This window comes from Sander lucioperca, chromosome 17, assembly GCF_008315115.2.
Source record: "Sander lucioperca isolate FBNREF2018 chromosome 17, SLUC_FBN_1.2, whole genome shotgun sequence".
In the NCBI taxonomy this organism is placed as follows: Eukaryota; Metazoa; Chordata; class Actinopteri; order Perciformes; family Percidae; genus Sander; species Sander lucioperca.
In genome coordinates, this window is record NC_050189.1 from 3,517,417 (window position 1) to 3,536,438 (window position 19,022).

A 19,022-nucleotide genomic window follows, 5' to 3' on the forward strand; every position below is an offset into this window, starting at 1 on the left:
TAATGAAACACCAGTATTCCTAAAGTAGGTAGAGTAAATCATAATCACTTGTTATCAAAAATGATTTCCTTGTTAGTTTCTCTTTTTAATATCTTTCTGATGTCTGATGTCCGTGCTCTCACGATCTGTGTCAAGATGGCCTGTTTACAGCTTATGACCCCACATTTTCATTCACAGCTGCTCTACTTGAGCATAGAAGACAGTAATGAGATCATGCCAATTCTTAATCTAAAATGATCCGCCTTTACACACAGGACAATAATTCACGTCACACATACAGCGCGTTTCTGCCTAATGTATTATGCATGTATGCTCCGTCTTTGGCCATAAGCAACCCTAGAAGCCTCTCGTTCACCCAAATAAACCGACCCACAAACACAATGAATTACTCATGATTCATTAGCAATTAATGGCCCTCGTTCTGTGCTTTCATTTCCAATTATGAGTGCTGAGGGGACTAAATATGTCTGTTGTGAGTGAGAGAATGAGCTTCCAGTCATGCTCTTCTTCTCCGTCTTGTAACTGCCTGTTTATTGTTTATTCCATCACTGACATGTGGTGTGTGTTTGTGCGCACACTGCTGAGATTTCTGTGCATATATGTACATGTTAATTTAAGTTATTTTCATGTGAACTTTTCAGAAACTAAAAGCGCAGCCTGACAGCCATGCATTTACGAGTAAATCCAATTGAGAAAGGTTTCATAAACCTAAAGGTTGTATACATTTCTGAGTGTATGTGTTTTTGTGTATCTGTGAACTCATGTTGATGACTTCCTGTGTACCAGGGCAGCACCGCTCCCTTGGCCCAAGTATTTCCAAAGTGCGGAGCTTGAAGTTGGACAGCAGGATCTGGAGCAATGAGCTAGTGGAGGTACATACTGTTTTCCTTATCAGTGAGAACAACATGAGTTCTCACTGGATATGAAAGTTTTTGCACAATATAATCCAATGTAGTGAAAAAAAATTGTTTAACATGACTCCTATTTGACCACTTATGATATTTTCAAAAAGTATTCAACTGGGTTTGTGGTAGTCAGTGCCTTTAAAATTAGCTACTGTTTCTTGCTTACCTTCAAATGGCTTAGAAGACCTGAAAAACAAATCCATTTCAAGTGTTGTTGCCAAGACAACATTAACCTACTTAGGGCTTGGCAGATCTGAATTTCAAACCCTACTAATAGATCTGCAAATGATTCTTACCTGTATTTGTCCCCTCTCCATATTCCTTAACCCCTCAGCTCTTCCTGGAGGTGGGGAACGGGAACGCTAACAGTTTCTGGGCTGCTAATCTTCCCTTGGAGGAGGAACTCTACAGCGGAGCTTCGGCGGAGCAGCGTGCCACGTTCATCCGCAGGAAGTACAGGGAGAGGAAGTACCGCAGGATCCTGGATAGCTTTCATGATCTGGAACAGCTGAACCAGGTACACCTTTCATAAAGACTCAAAATGGACGTTATAGAAACTATATTTTTGGGTATTAACCAGTATTCTACGGAGCCACGGAGGTGACATGGAGGAAAAAAAAAAATATCGAAGGGAAAAAAAAGATCTCGCCCCGGGGGGCAACTGTGTTCCTGCCCGGGGGAAGAGACGCTGCTGCCGGCAGCTCTTCCTCGCTGCGTCAGCTTTCCTGCTGATCCAGATGGGACCGGACAAAGACACAGTGGTGGTCGGGAGGATCTTCCACGTAGTCCAGGACGACCTGTACGTCGATTTCGGCGGAAAGTTCCATTGCCTTTGCCGGTGGCAGGCGGACGGAGAGGCGCTATTGCGGTGCGGGGATGCAGAGTCCGTTTGCGGCTGCAGGATCTGGAGCTCACTGCCTGCTTCCTGGGAGCCAAAACCGACACCACGCAGCTGGAGCCCCAGGCCGTACTGCTGGGCCTGTTGGAAGGAAGGGAAGCCCGGGAGAACCAGTACCAGGATTGAGCAGAGTGGACTCTCACAGGCTGCTGAAGTTTAAATCACAGGTTTCTTAAGGGGAGTCTGGTGGACATGACCGGGGGACCGGCGCAGCAGCGAGGCGAAGCTGTGTTCCTGCCCGGGGGAGGACACGCTGCCCCCGGCCGGAAATCTCCGCCTCCCGCTGACATCTGGACTGGATCACTTTGAAAGTCGAGATCTGGAGTTTGAAAGTCGAGATCTGGAGTTTAGTGTTTGCCCCCAGTACGTGTTTTTATTTATTTATTTTTTTTCCTTCGTTTTTTTTTTTTTTTTTTTTCATTCGATTTTTCTTTTTTTTCCTCCATCTCACCTCCGGGGCTCCGTAGTATTCTGCTAATTTGGAGACATATTAATTTATTTTAGTTTGTTCTTATTCACACTTAGGAGTTATTTCTGTCATCTTTTACAGACAGTTGAGTATCACTTTTTCACCAGTAGTTGTCAAGGGAGGAGAAAATACTTTGCCTACACCCACTTTCAGCACTTTTCTAAAGATATGCCAAACATGTTTGTTTATTCACTTCAACAGTATGCTGTCTGCTTTTCTGTGTAAACAAGTAGGGCAGATGTGGTGCAAGTACAGTCGACTCCCTCACCGCCGTCAAGTTATCCTCAACATTAAAGTTGGAGTTAGTAGTTCATTGACTGCCTATAAGTGTCGCCTCGTACACACTGACTACATCAGTCTGCTGACTTGTGCCAGAAGTTTGTTTTCTTTCTAAATCCTGCACTCTCTACCTGGAAGCTGTACTGAACTGCATTTCATATCAAAATACATTGGATCTGTCTGATCTGTGCATAAAATTCAATGTGTATACCTGACTGGAAATGTCAGAATATCTGCAGTTATGGAGGCCATTGAAAAAGTATAGTTGGTTGTATTTTGTAGGTTTTTATCCAAAATATCTCAGCTGTGCTAGCTAGTATAAAACTGGCTAGTAACAAACAACTTGCATTTCTTTAGATGTACTAGCTGTCCCTTGCTGTTACAATGTTCCCACGGCATACTTTAAGCTTTAAAGCTCTGATATACTTCCACCCTACTATCGTTTAGACAGTGAAATCTGGAGACGGTGATTTTCACCACAGTTAGAAGTGTAAAAAAAAACACGGAATATCTCCACTTTAGACATTAAATGTACTTTTCTATTTTTAGTTACCCAAGTATTTTTCTATTAGGGTCGTAGTAAAGTGCAGCACAAGTTCACCAACCCACGGTGATAAGTCGGCATCTACAATAGCTCCATCTGTACTTCTAAGAAACATGGCACATGGCGAACTCTATTAGCTAATCCCCTGAACCTGAAAAAGTCCAAATTTTTCTGACCTTTTGACCATCAGTAAAACTGCGCTATATGTCTGATAATGCCAAAAGGGTAAGTCCAATCAATTTCAAGTGGAAGCAGGTTGACGCTAAGGCCTTCTCTTCCGGTTTGTGGTTTAGGGTTTATTGCTGCTGTTTTTTGGCTTCCTCTGAAAGAGGTTCTTAAAAGCACCACGCACTGAGCCTCCAAACAGCAAAGTTTTCACCTGCGTCAGCATTTACACAGATCAGCCCACTTGTATTGTTTTCTTGAGTAGAAAGAGAGGGATGGAGATGTGGAGGGAATGAAGGGGGGGGGGAGGAGGAGTAAGGACGAGATGTACTAGCTAGCTAAGTGGAAAAGTGGATTAGGATCCACAACAGAAACGCTTGGGTTGGTTTTATTGCTGCTTTGCTGGCCTTTGCGTGTGTGTGTGTGTGTGTGTGTGTGTGTATGTGGGAGTGTGTGGTGTGTACATCTGTGTGAACATGTATGCTGTACCACTAAGAATGTGTGAATTTGCTGTTATAGTGGGAGTTTCTTTTGCAGGAGAGGAAGTGTGACAGACACAGAAAATGTGGCTGCCTAAAAGGGTTTGACCAGTGCAAAAGAAGTGTGTGTGTGTGTGTGTGTGTGTGTGTGTGTGGCATGAGAGCAAGAGAGTGAGGAAGAAAGAGAGAGAGAAATGCTTGCAGTGCATGGTTGTGTTTGCTTTCTCCCTGTCTAGTCTGCCTTTATAAATGGACTCAACAGGGATCAGTATGTCTTAGAGCCATTACATACACCATGAGACAACATATGTGTGTGTACGTGTGCTAAAATACTAATAACAGTAATAAAACTGTAGTAATTTAAAACAGCTTCATTTATCTTAACAAAAAGTAATACATCACAAGCAACCTATAAACAAAAATACAAAAAAGTATTTTTAACATAAACAAGGACACTGAGTCTAATCCCATTTGACACATGGTTCCAGTTCTGTGTCACACTTACTTACCATTACACAAGTATGAATGTGAAAAAATAAAAGCTATATAAAACCGATTCCCTGTAACCATGTGATGGCATTTCAACAAGTTTAACGGGCACAGGGTCATAAAACTCACTCAACACATACAGTAAATTACCGTTTAAAGTGTCAATTCAAGTAATGAAATGAAAATAAAAAGGTAGTGAAGTGATTTATGCCGACTGCATCAATATGTCTCCAACATAATCTCAGCCGTGCATGATTACACTATTCAGTAGAGATGTTTTCTCTCTGTATCCGGTTTCTTCATTTCATGCCCTCTCTTTATCCTGCTCTCTCCGTCGCTTAGTCCCATGTTCCCCATTAGAAGCTCATATCCCAGTGACCTCCACAGAGTCTCCACAGGCCACATGACCTAGAGAGGGGGGTGTCAAAGGACCTTCTTATATCATTACACACACACACATACACACACACTCGCAGACACACATAAACCCTCTAGCGGCTGCAGTAATTGCTATGACATGGAAGGTCATTTCCAGAGATGATACAGAATAAGGCCAGGTTGCATGGGACTATTTTGCCATAATCTGACCCTGCGTTGTGTGCCTGAGTGTGGATGTGACAAAGGAAAAGACAGTGAGTGAATAAACTAATCAAATCTTCACATAATTTATTTTTTTTAATGTTTTCTGTTGATAAAAATGAATACATTTTTGCAGAAACTGTGCACATAGATAGAAATAAATGAATCCATGTGCAGGTCCTTTGTGTGGGTGGGCAGGTTATATTTGATAGGTGCTTTGTTTGTGTGTGTGCTTTGCTTGTGTGTGTATATGCGCAGCCTCACCGTGCCTCACTTTCAGACGGATCTTGCTTGTTTGTGGTGGATCGATGCAGCTTACTGACTCGCTCCAAGTCCGATGAAAGGAGAGGTTGCTCGTTGATATTCCGCCATTTGCCATTTGACTTCTCTGTTGATCCACTTTGTTGCGGGTCATCGTGCACAATGTCACATTAATTGACTGGACTGATAGAAAGAGACAGACTGAGAGAGAAAATATTTTCCTTCGTCAGACTGTATTCTTCTGACTCTTTAATCTTGCTTCTCTGAGCTGGATCACCATGTGAAACAGGTGAATAGTTTTTACAAAGCATGTCTGCATGGCTAGACACAACATATAAGAGTATGGTTTTCAGCAAAAGGAGGAATTCAGCATCATGTATTTATAGATGCAAAAGTTTGTTTAACAGGCCCCAGGGGACCAAGTGCCAACCTCAAAGGGTGAATGCTGAAGCCAGTGCAGAGGTGCTTTAAGCAGCAGTTTTTCTCATAACCACTGGCTGCTGTAAAGAACATTCAGTCTGTATGAAAGTCAAGGCTAAAGCACATTTGTAAAAGGAGACAGATATAAAATATAGGAATATAAGAAGAAATACATAGTCAGAAATGACCGAGTATCTCTTTTGTTCTTGGTGGAAGTTTTGAAAAGTAGTCTTCCATTAAGGTGATATTAAAGTTTATGTAGAAGTATTTGAGATGTATTTGATTGACCGGTGTCTCAGCCTATCACAGCATGCTGTTTGATGGCTCAACTCCACTTCTCCCAGGCTTCCTCCAATTTGACTAAATTTGGACTTTTGTGAATTAGATGGCACAAAATGTAAAACCCAGAATACGGTTAGGTCCACTGGGACAAAGACGAGACACAGAACGGGAGCGGCTCTTACGGGTCTTATACATCCATGAACGGGAGTGGATGGCTAGCAGAAACAAAGCTCCTTGAGCAGAAATGGATAAATAACAGGTTATTTTGAATGTCAAGTTGAGTTTCAAAGCCCTTCCAGATGGTTCTCTCTACAAGACTAAAGCTATTTACATGTACTGTCGATGCAAATTGAATTACTAACAAGCCTCAAATACCACTTGAGCTTTAAAAACTTAAATATATATCCCTTAAACTACATTTAGAACAGATAAAAGGACACTCATGCGATTAATTGTAATCGATTAACAACCCTAACATAAATATTTCGTGACATTGTCTTTTCAGTTTCATATTGTACAAATCTTGCATATTGGATGTTTTCAGACAGAATATTCGCTCCATGTATTGCTCTGCTGTTTGCTCAGTTCATTGTATTTCATGCCTTTATTCCCACATTTCTCTTTAAAACTTTTAGTTTCATTATATTTAATATGGCCCATTTGTCCTGTTCTTATTTGCTATATTCCATTTTCATAGGCATTAGAGATTTAATGATTCCCCTCGGGAGTATTAAAGTTTGATCTTATTTTAACTTCTCTTTTGAGATCAGCGGGTGGAACTCAGTTCTAAACTTTATGTGGTTTTCTGACGCCACTTTATAGACTCTTTGTCCTCTATCAACCTGGCATGCACACATAGACACACGGAGCGACCACAAGCTGCTCCTCCTACACAAGGAAGTGAGACGATGCTCGCATTTCCATGGATTTTCATTTGCTCATTGTCTGGGATGTGAACATTTTAAAGGTATTAATCCAGCTATAGAAAGCTACTTAGAAATGCAATGAGCCGCAACTGCACTTATTCAGTCTTTTATTAGTCTATCACACCAGGAAACTTTAAGTGACAGGTGGACTTGCGTGAATAAGATTTGTGACCACTAAAACCAACCTTAGGAATCTGAGTTACTAATGTGTCAAACACATTGTCCTACACATTCATTATTGAAGAATTGTCTAAATGGTTGCGACCTCATGGAACCCATAGACTGAGCGAAAGCACAGTTCAGAGAAACTGTTCATGTGCTCTTTTATCCTGTTTTTATGTGTGTACAGGCCCTGTGTGCAGCTGTGGTGTTGCCTGACGTGTTGCAGACCATGGCTCTGGTGTTCAGTGGGGCAGATGTTATGTGCACCACCGGGGATCCAACCTCTTCCACCCCATATCTCTTGGCCCAACGTGCTGGACAGAGGCTTCAGATGGAGTTCCTGCACCAGAACAAACTCTCTGGTAAGCAACTATAGGTGGCCCGTAAAAGTTCAGTCCCCCTATTGCGCTTTGCAATGACATCTGTGGCAGATATACCACTTGAAAATTGTTTAAAACAGTGGGTCTCTGATTTCATTATAGCTGATAACCACCAGTTTTGTTTGCTGAAATGACAACTGTCGCTACCAGTTTTTATTAGCTGTAGCTAGCTAGCTAATCTATACTAACTCCATATTGGCTTAAAACTTTCTCTCCAGCTGATTTTTTATTTATGTTTCCAGATGACTCATAATAAAAAATAAACAGTCTTAAATATGCACTTGATGGCTTCATTGATGATATAAAGACGGAGGCTAGCTTCATATCCCAGGCAAAAAAGTTAGCATTATCAGTTATCTCAGTTATTGAGTTTGGACTTTAGCATTTAGTGTACATTTCCACAAACCAACAAAAGAGCAGTTACCTTAAACTCTAATATAGTGGCGTTTGGTTCCCACACTGTAGATGTGTCAATCCTGTACGTTGTTTGAATGTAGTTGGCTAACAATATGTTCACTGGCTTTGCAAGTAATTGCTCGCTTACTACTGTATGTTGTAAGCGAGTTAGCCGGGCATGCTAACATTAGTGTTTTACATTAGAGCAGACAAGCGCACCGTTTAATCAGCTTCTTATGGTTTGGCTCTTTAGCATATAAAGTATACATTTTTCACGATTACTGTGCATGCTCTTTCATTCAATAACAAAAGGGAAATTGAGGTTCAGCTAAGATACAGGAAACATTCATGACCAGTGTTCAACCCAGGTGAGGTTCTAGACCACATAAAGTAGCTATGAAAAAGAATAACTCATATTCTTCTGGACAGACCTGAAAACGGAGCTGACGCACGCACATAAATCTGTAAAAAAGGCCTTTAAACTAGTTGTTGAGTTGAACTTTTACAACCTTTGTCGCCACATATATTCAGCCCATTGTCTTTGTACTTTAACAAGCCAATCATGTTTAAAACGCATACTCACCGCTGTGCTGCCACATTTATAAAAGCACAATGGGAGGTTTTTTCCCCCACTGCCGTGAATCGGAAATGAAGGCAGAAAAACCCACAAATTTGAAGCCAGCGAGTTTTAAGTAAAAACAATTCTATTTCTATTTTTCTTTGTTTCCGTCTCTCTGCTACTTTCCCCCAACTCTCCTTTGTATTACCCACCTCATGTTCCCGGCATCGGAGGCACGGCACAGATGCGCTGTGTCGTGCGGCTTCCCTTATGACGGGTATGTTTTGTTTGTGTGGTTGCACACAGGGCTGATAAGAATGTATTAGATTAAAGGAGCGAGAGAGGCCGTTGGCTGGGGCGGGGGGAGACTTTCTCAGGGACTGTATTTTACATAATGTATGCGCTGCATCTGTGCACCGAGACTGTTAGGGACTTCTAATTGCTAGCATGGGTCACCTGGTCGCCTTGTTGATGGCCATTACTGGGAGGTGTGCTAGAAGACACACATCCAGAGAGAGAGAGACGGCCACACACACACACACACACACACACACACACACACACACACACACACATTCACACGTGTGATTTTGTCCTAAAATGTGTAGTATACAGGCGATCAACATTATGTGTCTGGAGGTTGTTGGGCTTTATCATTAACAAACTGACAAATATGGAGCTAACCAGACTCTTCCTATAGAGATGCATGTCCAACTAAACTGACCAACTATTGCAGGCAAGAAGGACCTATGTCAGGGAAGTTACCAAGAACCTTGTCTCACTTTGCCAGACCTTCCTCCACCGCAGTGCTGCAGAGAAGAGTCTGGCGAGTCCACACAGCATTCCGGGATGGGAGAAAAACGTGCTCTGGTTTATTGTCGTTTCTTTAAACCAGTCCCAATCGTCTTGGGCGGTGCTAGGCACCAGGAAAAGCCACGGTTCCGCTGTAAAGTAGAATCGGGAAGGAACTTGTCTTGGTGGAACGTGTACGTTCAAAAGTTGTTTTAGTCGTGCAACAGAATACTCTGATTGGACAGATAGTCTAGCTAGCTGTCTGTCAGCAGAGATCTGAGAAAAGGTTAACCATAGTCCTCATAAATCGACTGGAGTTTAAAATGCCAACACAAAGGAAGCCCAAGGCAACGGATATCCGGACTAAATGAGGGAAATCCAGCGGAATTTTCGTCGGCAACGGAGCAATCCCGGAAGTAGGGCTGGGCGATATGGCTGAAAACTGTATCATGATATAAGTGTTTCATATTGGTCGATATCGATAATTATTGATATTTTTTATGACCTATTTAAAATAAGGACCAGGAGAAAAATACATTCAATTTAAATATTTTTATTTTAAACTTCCTTCCTTTGATTATAATCCCCTCAGTTATAAAGGCAGAAATGTCAACACAACCATGGAAAACAAAACAAAATGTAAACATAAGTCTAAAATCACAATGAACACTTAACAATTATCTCTTAACATTAAGGTGCAAAATTAAAGAATACGCAAGAAATGCTTAATAAAGTGTAATAAAATAGCGCAACGTGTTAAATATAAACACAGAGAAACCTGAGACCTGAGAAGAACTATTTTCTGCAAGTTTAGTGCTAGGAAGTTCACAAGCTGATTCCCCTTCTGGTGAATGAAGTGTTTTAAAATATGTGAGGAACTGAGGTAGACTTTACATATGTAACATAAAAAACAAACCTGATACAGTACAGTACAGTAACAGTTAATATTTTTCTCCATCTAAAAGTCACGCTACAGCCTAAACCGTACATGGTGGTGGGGGGGGGGATGTCTTTGGTTATATGATATGTCTTTGGTTATATGATATGCCACTGCCTCTGTTATTTCTTTGCACCGTTTAGATGCTTTGTCATAAGGCACTGATGCAGAGTACCTCTCCATGGTGGTCTGCTACTTGTCCGGTGTTGCAGATGTTGTTGGACGTTGCTGCCAAATTCGGCTGTGCTCCAAAGGGTGAGCGCAGCTAAGGTAGTAAAACAAGTTTGTGGTATTACCAGTCTTGGTGGGGACGACGGTCTTGAATAATTTGCAGGCAACATTGGTCTGACTACGGCGTAGAAGTAAATTTTAAATGTCCGCGGCTCAAGGCCAGATTAACGGCGCGGACTTCCCCACTTGCTGCGACTGCTCGATTACAGGCTGCCCTGTAAAGTGACTTTGAGTCCATGAAAGCGCTATACAAATTCTAATTATTATTATTATTATTATTATTATTATAAAAAGTCAGTGCAGCACTACAAGTTGGGACTATATGGCAGTGACAATAAGAAAGTGACACATGATGTTCACCCAGGGTTAGGGGATGGCGATATGGCAAAAAGATTATATCACGTTTTATTTCAGGCAGGATCACGGTCTTATCACGATTCTTTTTCATGTTGGTTTTTAAGACTATTTCCAAGTTACTGAACAGTACAACCAAACTAATTTTCATATTTAAAAAAATTACAGCCCTACAAGGTAACAAGGTTGTGATATGATCTTTTTGCAAAAGATCCCCCCCACCTAACATTAAGTACTTTTGTACAATATACTGTATTATGAGACATGATAGAGTATTGACTGATCCAATAAGTGTGTGTGTTTACAGCATGATCAAACATTAGGGGTGGGACAAAATATTGATACGGCAATATATCGTTGTACTTCATGCAATATGAGAATTGATACGCTGGTGCCAAATATCGATATATAATTAATAAAAAAAAAGGCGCTCTAAATAGATTTCCTTGCTCCTAGCGTCGCTACTTCATGGCCCCTTAAGGTGGCGCTCAACACATGAATGAGGGAAACTTAAACATACGTTAACTAGAGGAAGAGGTTTTCAATGGGTTGGGATCGTTTACGTTTTCGTCACAGTTGCTCTATAGTTCTGTCATTTTAATTTACAGACTGAAAAACTTGTGCTGCATAATTGTGCTGTTTTCTAACAGTTTGGACTTGCAGTGAATTAAAAGAGAAAACCTGCACTTAACTTTTTCACGGGCATTTTGTAATCATAGTTAGACCGATTGTCTAGCAATACATTGATTTTTGCAGAATTGCTGTATCGTGATGTTATCGGTATTGTAAGCCATGTGTCGTGTATCGTATCATGATTCGCACCCATATCGAACATGTGTGTTTTCAACACTAGTGTACAGATGACATATGTACACTGCAATCCTTTCTAGCAGGATTAAAAATCTGGTAAAATAATATTAAAACAATTATCTACCAATACAATTTGTGAAACTGTGAAGAAATAGACTATTATGGTGTGCTGAAAAGATTAAGGCTCTGCACAAAACACTATCCAAATTCCCTATTTGACATTTTCCTACTGTCGGACACATTGTCACATCACACAAAGCTGTGGAAAGTCAAATCTGCATTGTTTTTGTGCATGCAGCCCCCAGAGTTTGCAAAAAACAGACTTGTGAAATTTTTGATTAAACAAAAATTGAACTTGTTCAGTTATGTCTGGCAGAAACTAGGAACAATTCAATACCCATATGACACCATCCCTACTGTATAGCGTGGTGTTGACAGAGGGAAGATAGAGGGAAGAATAAAGGCAACCAATATCGAGGACAAAACAGAGTGCAGAGTTGTGTTTTTCTGCCTTGGGTTACAGTTGAAGTTCCATACAGGCAAGGTAACATAAGGACAGATACACTGGCCGGTTACCGGTTTCAATGTATACCACAGTTTGAAAAAGTAACAGTTTCAAAATCACACCGTCATACCGTTCCTGTGGTATGAACTTTTTTTATGAGTCTTCAAGGACAGAAAATGCAGTTTAGAAATCCCTCTCCCTGCCAGTGTGCTGTGTGTTTAAAAATAAAATATATTGTGTTCAATGGAAAAAAAGTAGTTTTTTACTCAGACATTGATTATATTTTTGCTGAAGGTTATCATACAGTCAGAGGGCCAAATGTACTAACGCTTTTGCGCCCACTTCAGCCGTATTTGTTTCGCAACGTGTGCGTAAAAGCATAGCGAGGTATGTACAAACAGGCCGCACTGAGGTAAAAGCACAGACTGCCTGTTGCAGGGACTGAAAATGGCAAATTGCGCTTTTCCGTGTCATGCATATGCATTCCTGGGAGGGTAAAGGGGAAAGTGGGAGTTTCCCATAAAGAGATGGGAGGGGAAGCGTAAAGTGCGCCTAATTATGTATTCTGCGGTATGTACAAAAAACGCCTGTGACAGTGCACCTCTATTTTGTAGTGAAAATTCTCCGCCTCTTAAAAGCAGGTGTAAACCAGCCGCAAACGGGTTTCGTCGCATAAGCCTCCTGGTGAAATGGCAGCAGTAATCCGAACAAGACGAAGACATAGGCCAAGGAGATGAGCTGAAAAGATTTTTGCCACAAGGATCACACTTTTTCAGTTGAGGGAACACAAAATCATTAAGCGTTACAGATTAAGCAGCCATGCAATATTACAGTTACTGGAAGAAATCAAAGATCACATCAAATCTCCGACTAAGCGTTCACATTCCATTCCAGCAGTTGTTAAACTCCTCGCTACGTTACAAATATTGGCATCAGGATCATTTCAAACAGTCATAGCATCAGCAGTGGGAATATCGCAGTCTGCACTCAGCCGTATCATAGCACCAGTACTTAATGCTTTACTACAGCGCACTAGTCAATACGTACATTTCCCTACCACTGTTGCCGAAATAACACACATCAAGCTGTTAATAAACAAGCAGATCAACTTTGTTATCGCTAAATCATTGTTTTCGCTGTTTTGACTGACTTGGTGGCTGATCCATGATAGAAAGATGCGCACAGTTTACGGTATAGTGGGCGGAGAAAGGGGCTGATTAACCGATGAACTGAAGGTTTGGTAAATACGACGTAAGCTGAAGTATCACAGCGTGCTCTTTCTGCGGGTTGGCCATGGTGCTGATAACGCTACATTTGCAAACGTACGTACTTTTGGCCCTGAATCTCATACTGGCCCATGTCTAAATAAAAGTTTTTTGTTTTTTTATTTGTTTGCTGCAGTGTCTGCTGTCATGGCAATATGTGCATGTGGTGGTACCTGTGGTGACTGTGCTTAGTTCTTCTCCCTTTATTTTATCTTATAAAGCAAGCATCCACAACAAGGGTGCACTTCAGGCCTTCATTCAACCACAACATGGTGCTGTAAACCAGAAACTATATTGAATAAAATGTCGGCAAATATGGTTCTTTGCCAAATTCACTTTCCCCCTGGTGGGAGACTGGGATAAGTCGTCAATAAACTATCGTCAGACACCCAGAACAATCCTTACTCTTCACAACAAGTGTAAATTGGAGTACCTCTTAGTTTGAAGAAAACATTGCAACTGTGTCTCTTCAGTGTTAATCACACTCCCACTTTGTAAAAATAAAAATAGGAAGACCGTCCAGTTCCCCTGGATACAGTGTATCAAAACAAAGCTGTCAGCCTGCATCTCCCAGAACCTCTCCACTGTCCCTTTGCTCCACAGCAGCTCATTTGTAGCTCCAGCATTAGGACATCCTCTTATGGCAGAGAACAGTTACCTCATTACCTCCTTTTCTCTGCGTACATGTACATGTGCAGGCCTCGACGGACCTCGTTGTCCCGCCCACACCTGCTCGCCCAAAGCACCCTGGGATACTGCAGGAGTATGTTCATTTACATATCCCCATCCCATATGCCATTAAAAGAAACCAATGGCAGCTCTCTGAGGCAGTGTCTCGTCACATTTTAGGAACCCCTGAGGGCAGCTTCAATGATGGATCTATTCCTTATAGTCAAAGGCCTCCACTGAGGTGGTTTCTTGTGTATTTTTAGGTTCCTTTATCATTTTTCTTGTCCAGTGTGTTCTATAATGTTATACTCTAGAGGCTACATGAGCCACATAGATAAAAGTTAAAAATATGTATATAGTACACGGTTTGATTAGAAACATTTTTGGCGCTGTTTAGGCTGAATTTTAAAAATGAACATGCACTGCCAACGTCAAATATTTTTCAAAATAATCTATTTTGGTACAACTCATGTCTAACTGTTCTGTCACCAGTGTCTGTCCTGTCATTTGCCAGTGTGAACATGGTGATGGATAAGACACCAGCCACCAAATTCTGTGGATACTGCACTTGGATCTGTGTTGTTACAACTTTTTGAATACTTATATAAAGTCATAGTAGTTAAGGAACCAAATCAGTAAGTGAAGAGCAATGGGTTTGAAATTCCCCCAATAATCAGTGTCTCTGAAAAGCCTAAATTGGAAGTCATTATTGACAAAAGCGTAAAAAACTGTAAATGTAAAAAAATTCTCCACACCTAAATCAGCATTATAAATCCCAAAATGTGTCCATTTCCCAAATCTTGTGGGCTAATTTAAGAGGTACAGAGTATACTGATGTTGCCAGTGTTGCTGTCACATCCAGGTCTATGGCTTAAATGGACAACGTAGAGGACTGTTTTAGCCAATGAGCAGTTTATTAACACGCAAAAGAAGTTTCAGTCCTTGGACATGTCACTCTCTGTGTTGGTGCCACTGGTCTCTGTCTGACTGGAAAGACAAGTTGGCAATTGGTTCTTAAACGCTGCAGGTGGGTAACATTAACAACTGAACTCCATCTGCCACTTGGCCTCACTACCAATACACCGATGTGCTGGCTTCATTTATACAAAATACACACCTACCAAGTCCTTTTTGTAATACATTTGGAATCTTCAGAAATGTCAGTTGATGACAAAACATATTAGATTAATGGTTCCCATTATTGGTTCCTCTACATTAGAGTAGTCGCTCTGAAGTTATTTACACAGTAATGTTTCGGATTTAGTTTTCTGTGTTTATGTGGTAAATGCTGACTTGTATCCTGCACCTGAACTCTAATGTACTGACATGTCATTTGAAATCTTGTAGATGGATGTAAAATGCATTGTTTGATGTACCTCTGGCTTTAAATCCATGTTACTGGACAATGTCTTATGTTCGACCATCTATATACTGACAAATGTCAAAGATTGTTTTAGTGATGAGTCACCAGTCACAATGGCCACTTGGGAGCAGTGCATATATCAACTCAAAGTTGTTATAGTAAATATTAAATAGTGCTGCTTTAAAGCAACTGTGTATAATTCCATACTTTGGTGCCTCTCAGAAGAAAGCACTGCCATACTTCTCAACAAACCTCTGCCATTAGAACTATTTGTAAAATGCTAAACTCATAAAAATTCTACAATAAGATTTCTGCTGTGAACAACTTGTGTATTGAAGCAAGACAGTGAACCCCTGCCAGCTATTTCACTGTAAATCTCTGGATAAAAGCATCAGCTAATGCCTAAACTGTAAACAGAGCAATGTAAACATGTAAATTGTGTTTTATGGCGGCGCTTCACTTCACCCAGGAGGCCATTGTACTGTAAAACCAAGCTAAACAGTAATGCCTCTTACTGTTGACATCATTCTGCTTCTTCTTAAATGACACACTATGGATTTGGAGCCAAAGAAGTTTTATTGTTGCCACCCTAGCATCCCTGATGCCTCGAATCTCTGAATCTCGCGGCACATTAAAAATTTATCCAGCAGGCTTTCTGTGTGGATAATAAAAAGATGAACACACAAACACACAAATATACACACACACACACACACACACACACACACACACACACACACACACACACACACGCGCTAAGAGGCCCTGTTTCATCTCAATTCTCCATTCCACTCTGTTGTTAGCAACTTCGCAAGGCTCTGCCAGTTTCTTCAATGCTTGTAGTCATCGTTTATGTTTTTAACCAATACACAAACTGTACGCTGGACTGTTAGAGGCTCAGGAGGTCACAAGCAGCTGCTGAGTGTTTTTAAGTCCAAGGTTTTTTTCCCTGGTTGAGTGTCTATGTGGATGGTTTTAATTTGGAAGGGAAGTGCTTTTGGCCAAAATGTGTTTGTGTGTGGCCTCTGCCTGAACAGCTCAGTGAATAAATTAGTGACTTGGAAATGTAGTCTTCTGGCCTCTTTTATCTTTAGCTGACTTGTGCATGTTGCGTGCGTGCGTGCGTACGTGCGTGCGGCTCTGATTACCCCACTGTCCACTGCTTGTCAGGGACCACTTTGTGACCGTTGCCGTGGGCGACCAGATGGCTAATTGAGCACTCTGTCATGTCACCTCCCTTCACTGGGGACTGAGCCAATCAGCACAGGCCAGACTTTTCAACTGCCGCCCCCACAGACATCACAGTCCCATCTTAACAGAGTCCAGCTTTAGGGGGCCAGAGGGACGGTTTAAAAGGCTCACAGAGAGAGCCTTGTTACAACTGATACAGCATCAAGCTATTGGCTTATTTACATTCTCTCAACCTAAGTACTTGGAAAATTGTGTGTGTGTGTGTGTGTGTGTGTGTGTGTGTGTTAGACTCACTTCCCTGCTGATTAAATTATGTTAGATTCCATGTATTTATGGTGCTGCTATTGGCAGACATACTGTGCATGTTAGATTCAAAGCTAGATTACAGATGTTTCCACCTATTGTCACCCAGGCTTTATGTCTCCCGGATCCTGATTGGCTCTGCATCCTTGGCATCACATCAAAAACATATTTCACTCGTTATAAATGGCTACAGCAACAATGCCTGTATCACGCCAGATATGGTGGTGTTGTTGATGTGATTACTTGCTACTAGGTAGACCAATCATGGATGATGATGCATTTGTTGAGTGTTTTTTAATTGTTTCGATCCCTTACAGTCCTCATTAATAATAACTGTGTTGGGGGGAAAAAATTATAATTTTTGAGTATATCAAATTCCCTCTTTTCTTTTCATGTAAAAACGTAAAAATATTTTTGATGACTCATCTGGACCTTGGGGATGGTTACATAAATGTATCTAGCATTGGCTGACTAGCTAATTCCGCCATAGAAAAGAGAGGGATTATAAAAATACTCAATGTTTTTTTGTTTTTTTTACACATATTAACCATATAATGAAATAAATTAATAACCGACACAAGGACACCGAAAACGAACTTCAAAAATGTATTTTTCACTTCATTGTGAAAGTGTCAGGGGGGGGACTTATGGTATTATATTATTATATTTTCTGTAAAATCATTTAAGTTACTGTTAATGAATAATATATAACATTACAAAGTATATGTTTTGGGCTAATCCATTTAATCAATTTAATATCAGACAAATATAATTGATGCAAAAATCTATCATTTGAAAATACAATATGATTATCAAGCAGCCTGGCTCGCTGATCGGTAACATGGCCCACAATGGCTTCACCGTGAGATATTAACAGGATGGATTACATGGCATAAACTAAAGGACACATTTGTCGTCCCACAGTATATATTGCTGTATTGTCTACCCTTACTCGACTTACTTAAGATTTTAGGTGCTTGCATGTGATACATGCCACCCATGTAATGTCATTTTTAGAATAATAAAAATTATATATATTTATATTATATATACATAATATAGAAAGATTATAAATGTGCATGCGGACACAATTAGTTTGACATAATCTGCACACAGAACTCACACATATTCAGAATAAGCTGTCTTTTTAAATTAACTGATTGTTTTTCTCTGTGGAATGATACGTGGCCCTGAGATGAGGCGTTGGTGGTCACAGTAAAGGGTGGAAATGTCCCTTCAATTAAAAGTGGTTTCAATTAAAGTTATTTTACCTTGCTTGATGAGCGAGCTAGAGGTAGTGAAGATATAATCTGTAACATATTGCCAAGGCTCTGGCAGAAAATTGAACCCCAGAATTGTGGCTAATTGAATTTGAGAATGATAAGGTTGAATGTGGGGAGCTTCTAAAGCTAGCAAGAAAGGATGAGAAGAGGGAGTTTAGAAAAAAAGGAGAGAAATTATGGAGGAAGGCTTCTAATTTAAATGGACAAAGGAAAGGAAAGAGTACAGAACATAAACTATTTTTTAGCATATACAGTACATGGAGGTTTGTGCCTTGAAATTATTTCAGAACATCTTATCTTTGCCCCTGAATGCCCACGGGACCAGGTCATGACTAAACACACAGTAGCTTTTATAATTATGTTATATGCTTTTTGTGGGAAAAATAGATAATACTGTGCAGCTTGAAGCCCACAGGGAAATACCCTCCACATGGAGGTCAGAGCTCAGGTTTAGGATCAACAATAATGAAGCTGGTAGGGATCCAGAGTGTTGCTTAAGGGCACTTCAACAATGGGGCGCTGTGCCATAATTGAGCCATGAATCCATGTTTTCTGGTTGACAGATCTTTTTAGGGATTTTAAATATAATAGGGTGGGATAATAAGATAGAATGGCATCTGGGATTAGTGCTGGACATCTTGACAGAAAATAGATGCTATATTCTGTATAATGCTGTGTCGCACAAAGTGCACTGTGGGATTGCATACTTGATTTAACAGATTTAATACCATAGCTGGTGATTAAATATTCTCAGGGGAATCGTATCATGATGCTATGAAGACAAAATGTTGTTTCCCAAAGTGATGTTTCTGAGCAATTTTACATTATTAACAACCAAAAGGAATTTTTATATTTGAGTTTTTCTTCTATGAATACACAGCACTGAATTACAGTTTGTTGCATTGGACATCAAACTGATTATTATGTTATTTTGCTTACTGTGATTTATTGATATTGGGAAACCATTCTTAATGATATTGTGATATTATGTTAATCAGTCCTAACTACAACATAGCCTTACTGTTCTGTTTTATTGAACCACTTTAATTGATTTAGTTATAGTCCTATAATATAGCCTGTTGTACCTTTTTTGGATAATCCAATGGTTTTTTTAATGGTTTATTCA

General features: G+C 40.4%; 1 protein-coding gene across 3 annotated transcripts in view; it reads left to right on the forward strand.

The window, feature by feature from the left end:
• Positions 1-19,022, forward strand: part of zmp:0000000660 (arf-GAP with Rho-GAP domain, ANK repeat and PH domain-containing protein 2) — a 127,818-nt gene that overhangs the window by 53,379 nt on the left and 55,417 nt on the right. For all 3 annotated transcript variants that reach the window (XM_031289899.2, XM_031289900.2, XM_035994020.1), the window contains 3 exons: positions 787-872; positions 1,240-1,422; positions 7,046-7,220. In XM_031289899.2, coding sequence (XP_031145759.1) covers positions 787-872; positions 1,240-1,422; positions 7,046-7,220 — 444 coding nt within the window. The remainder of the gene's footprint in view (positions 1-786; positions 873-1,239; positions 1,423-7,045; positions 7,221-19,022) is intronic.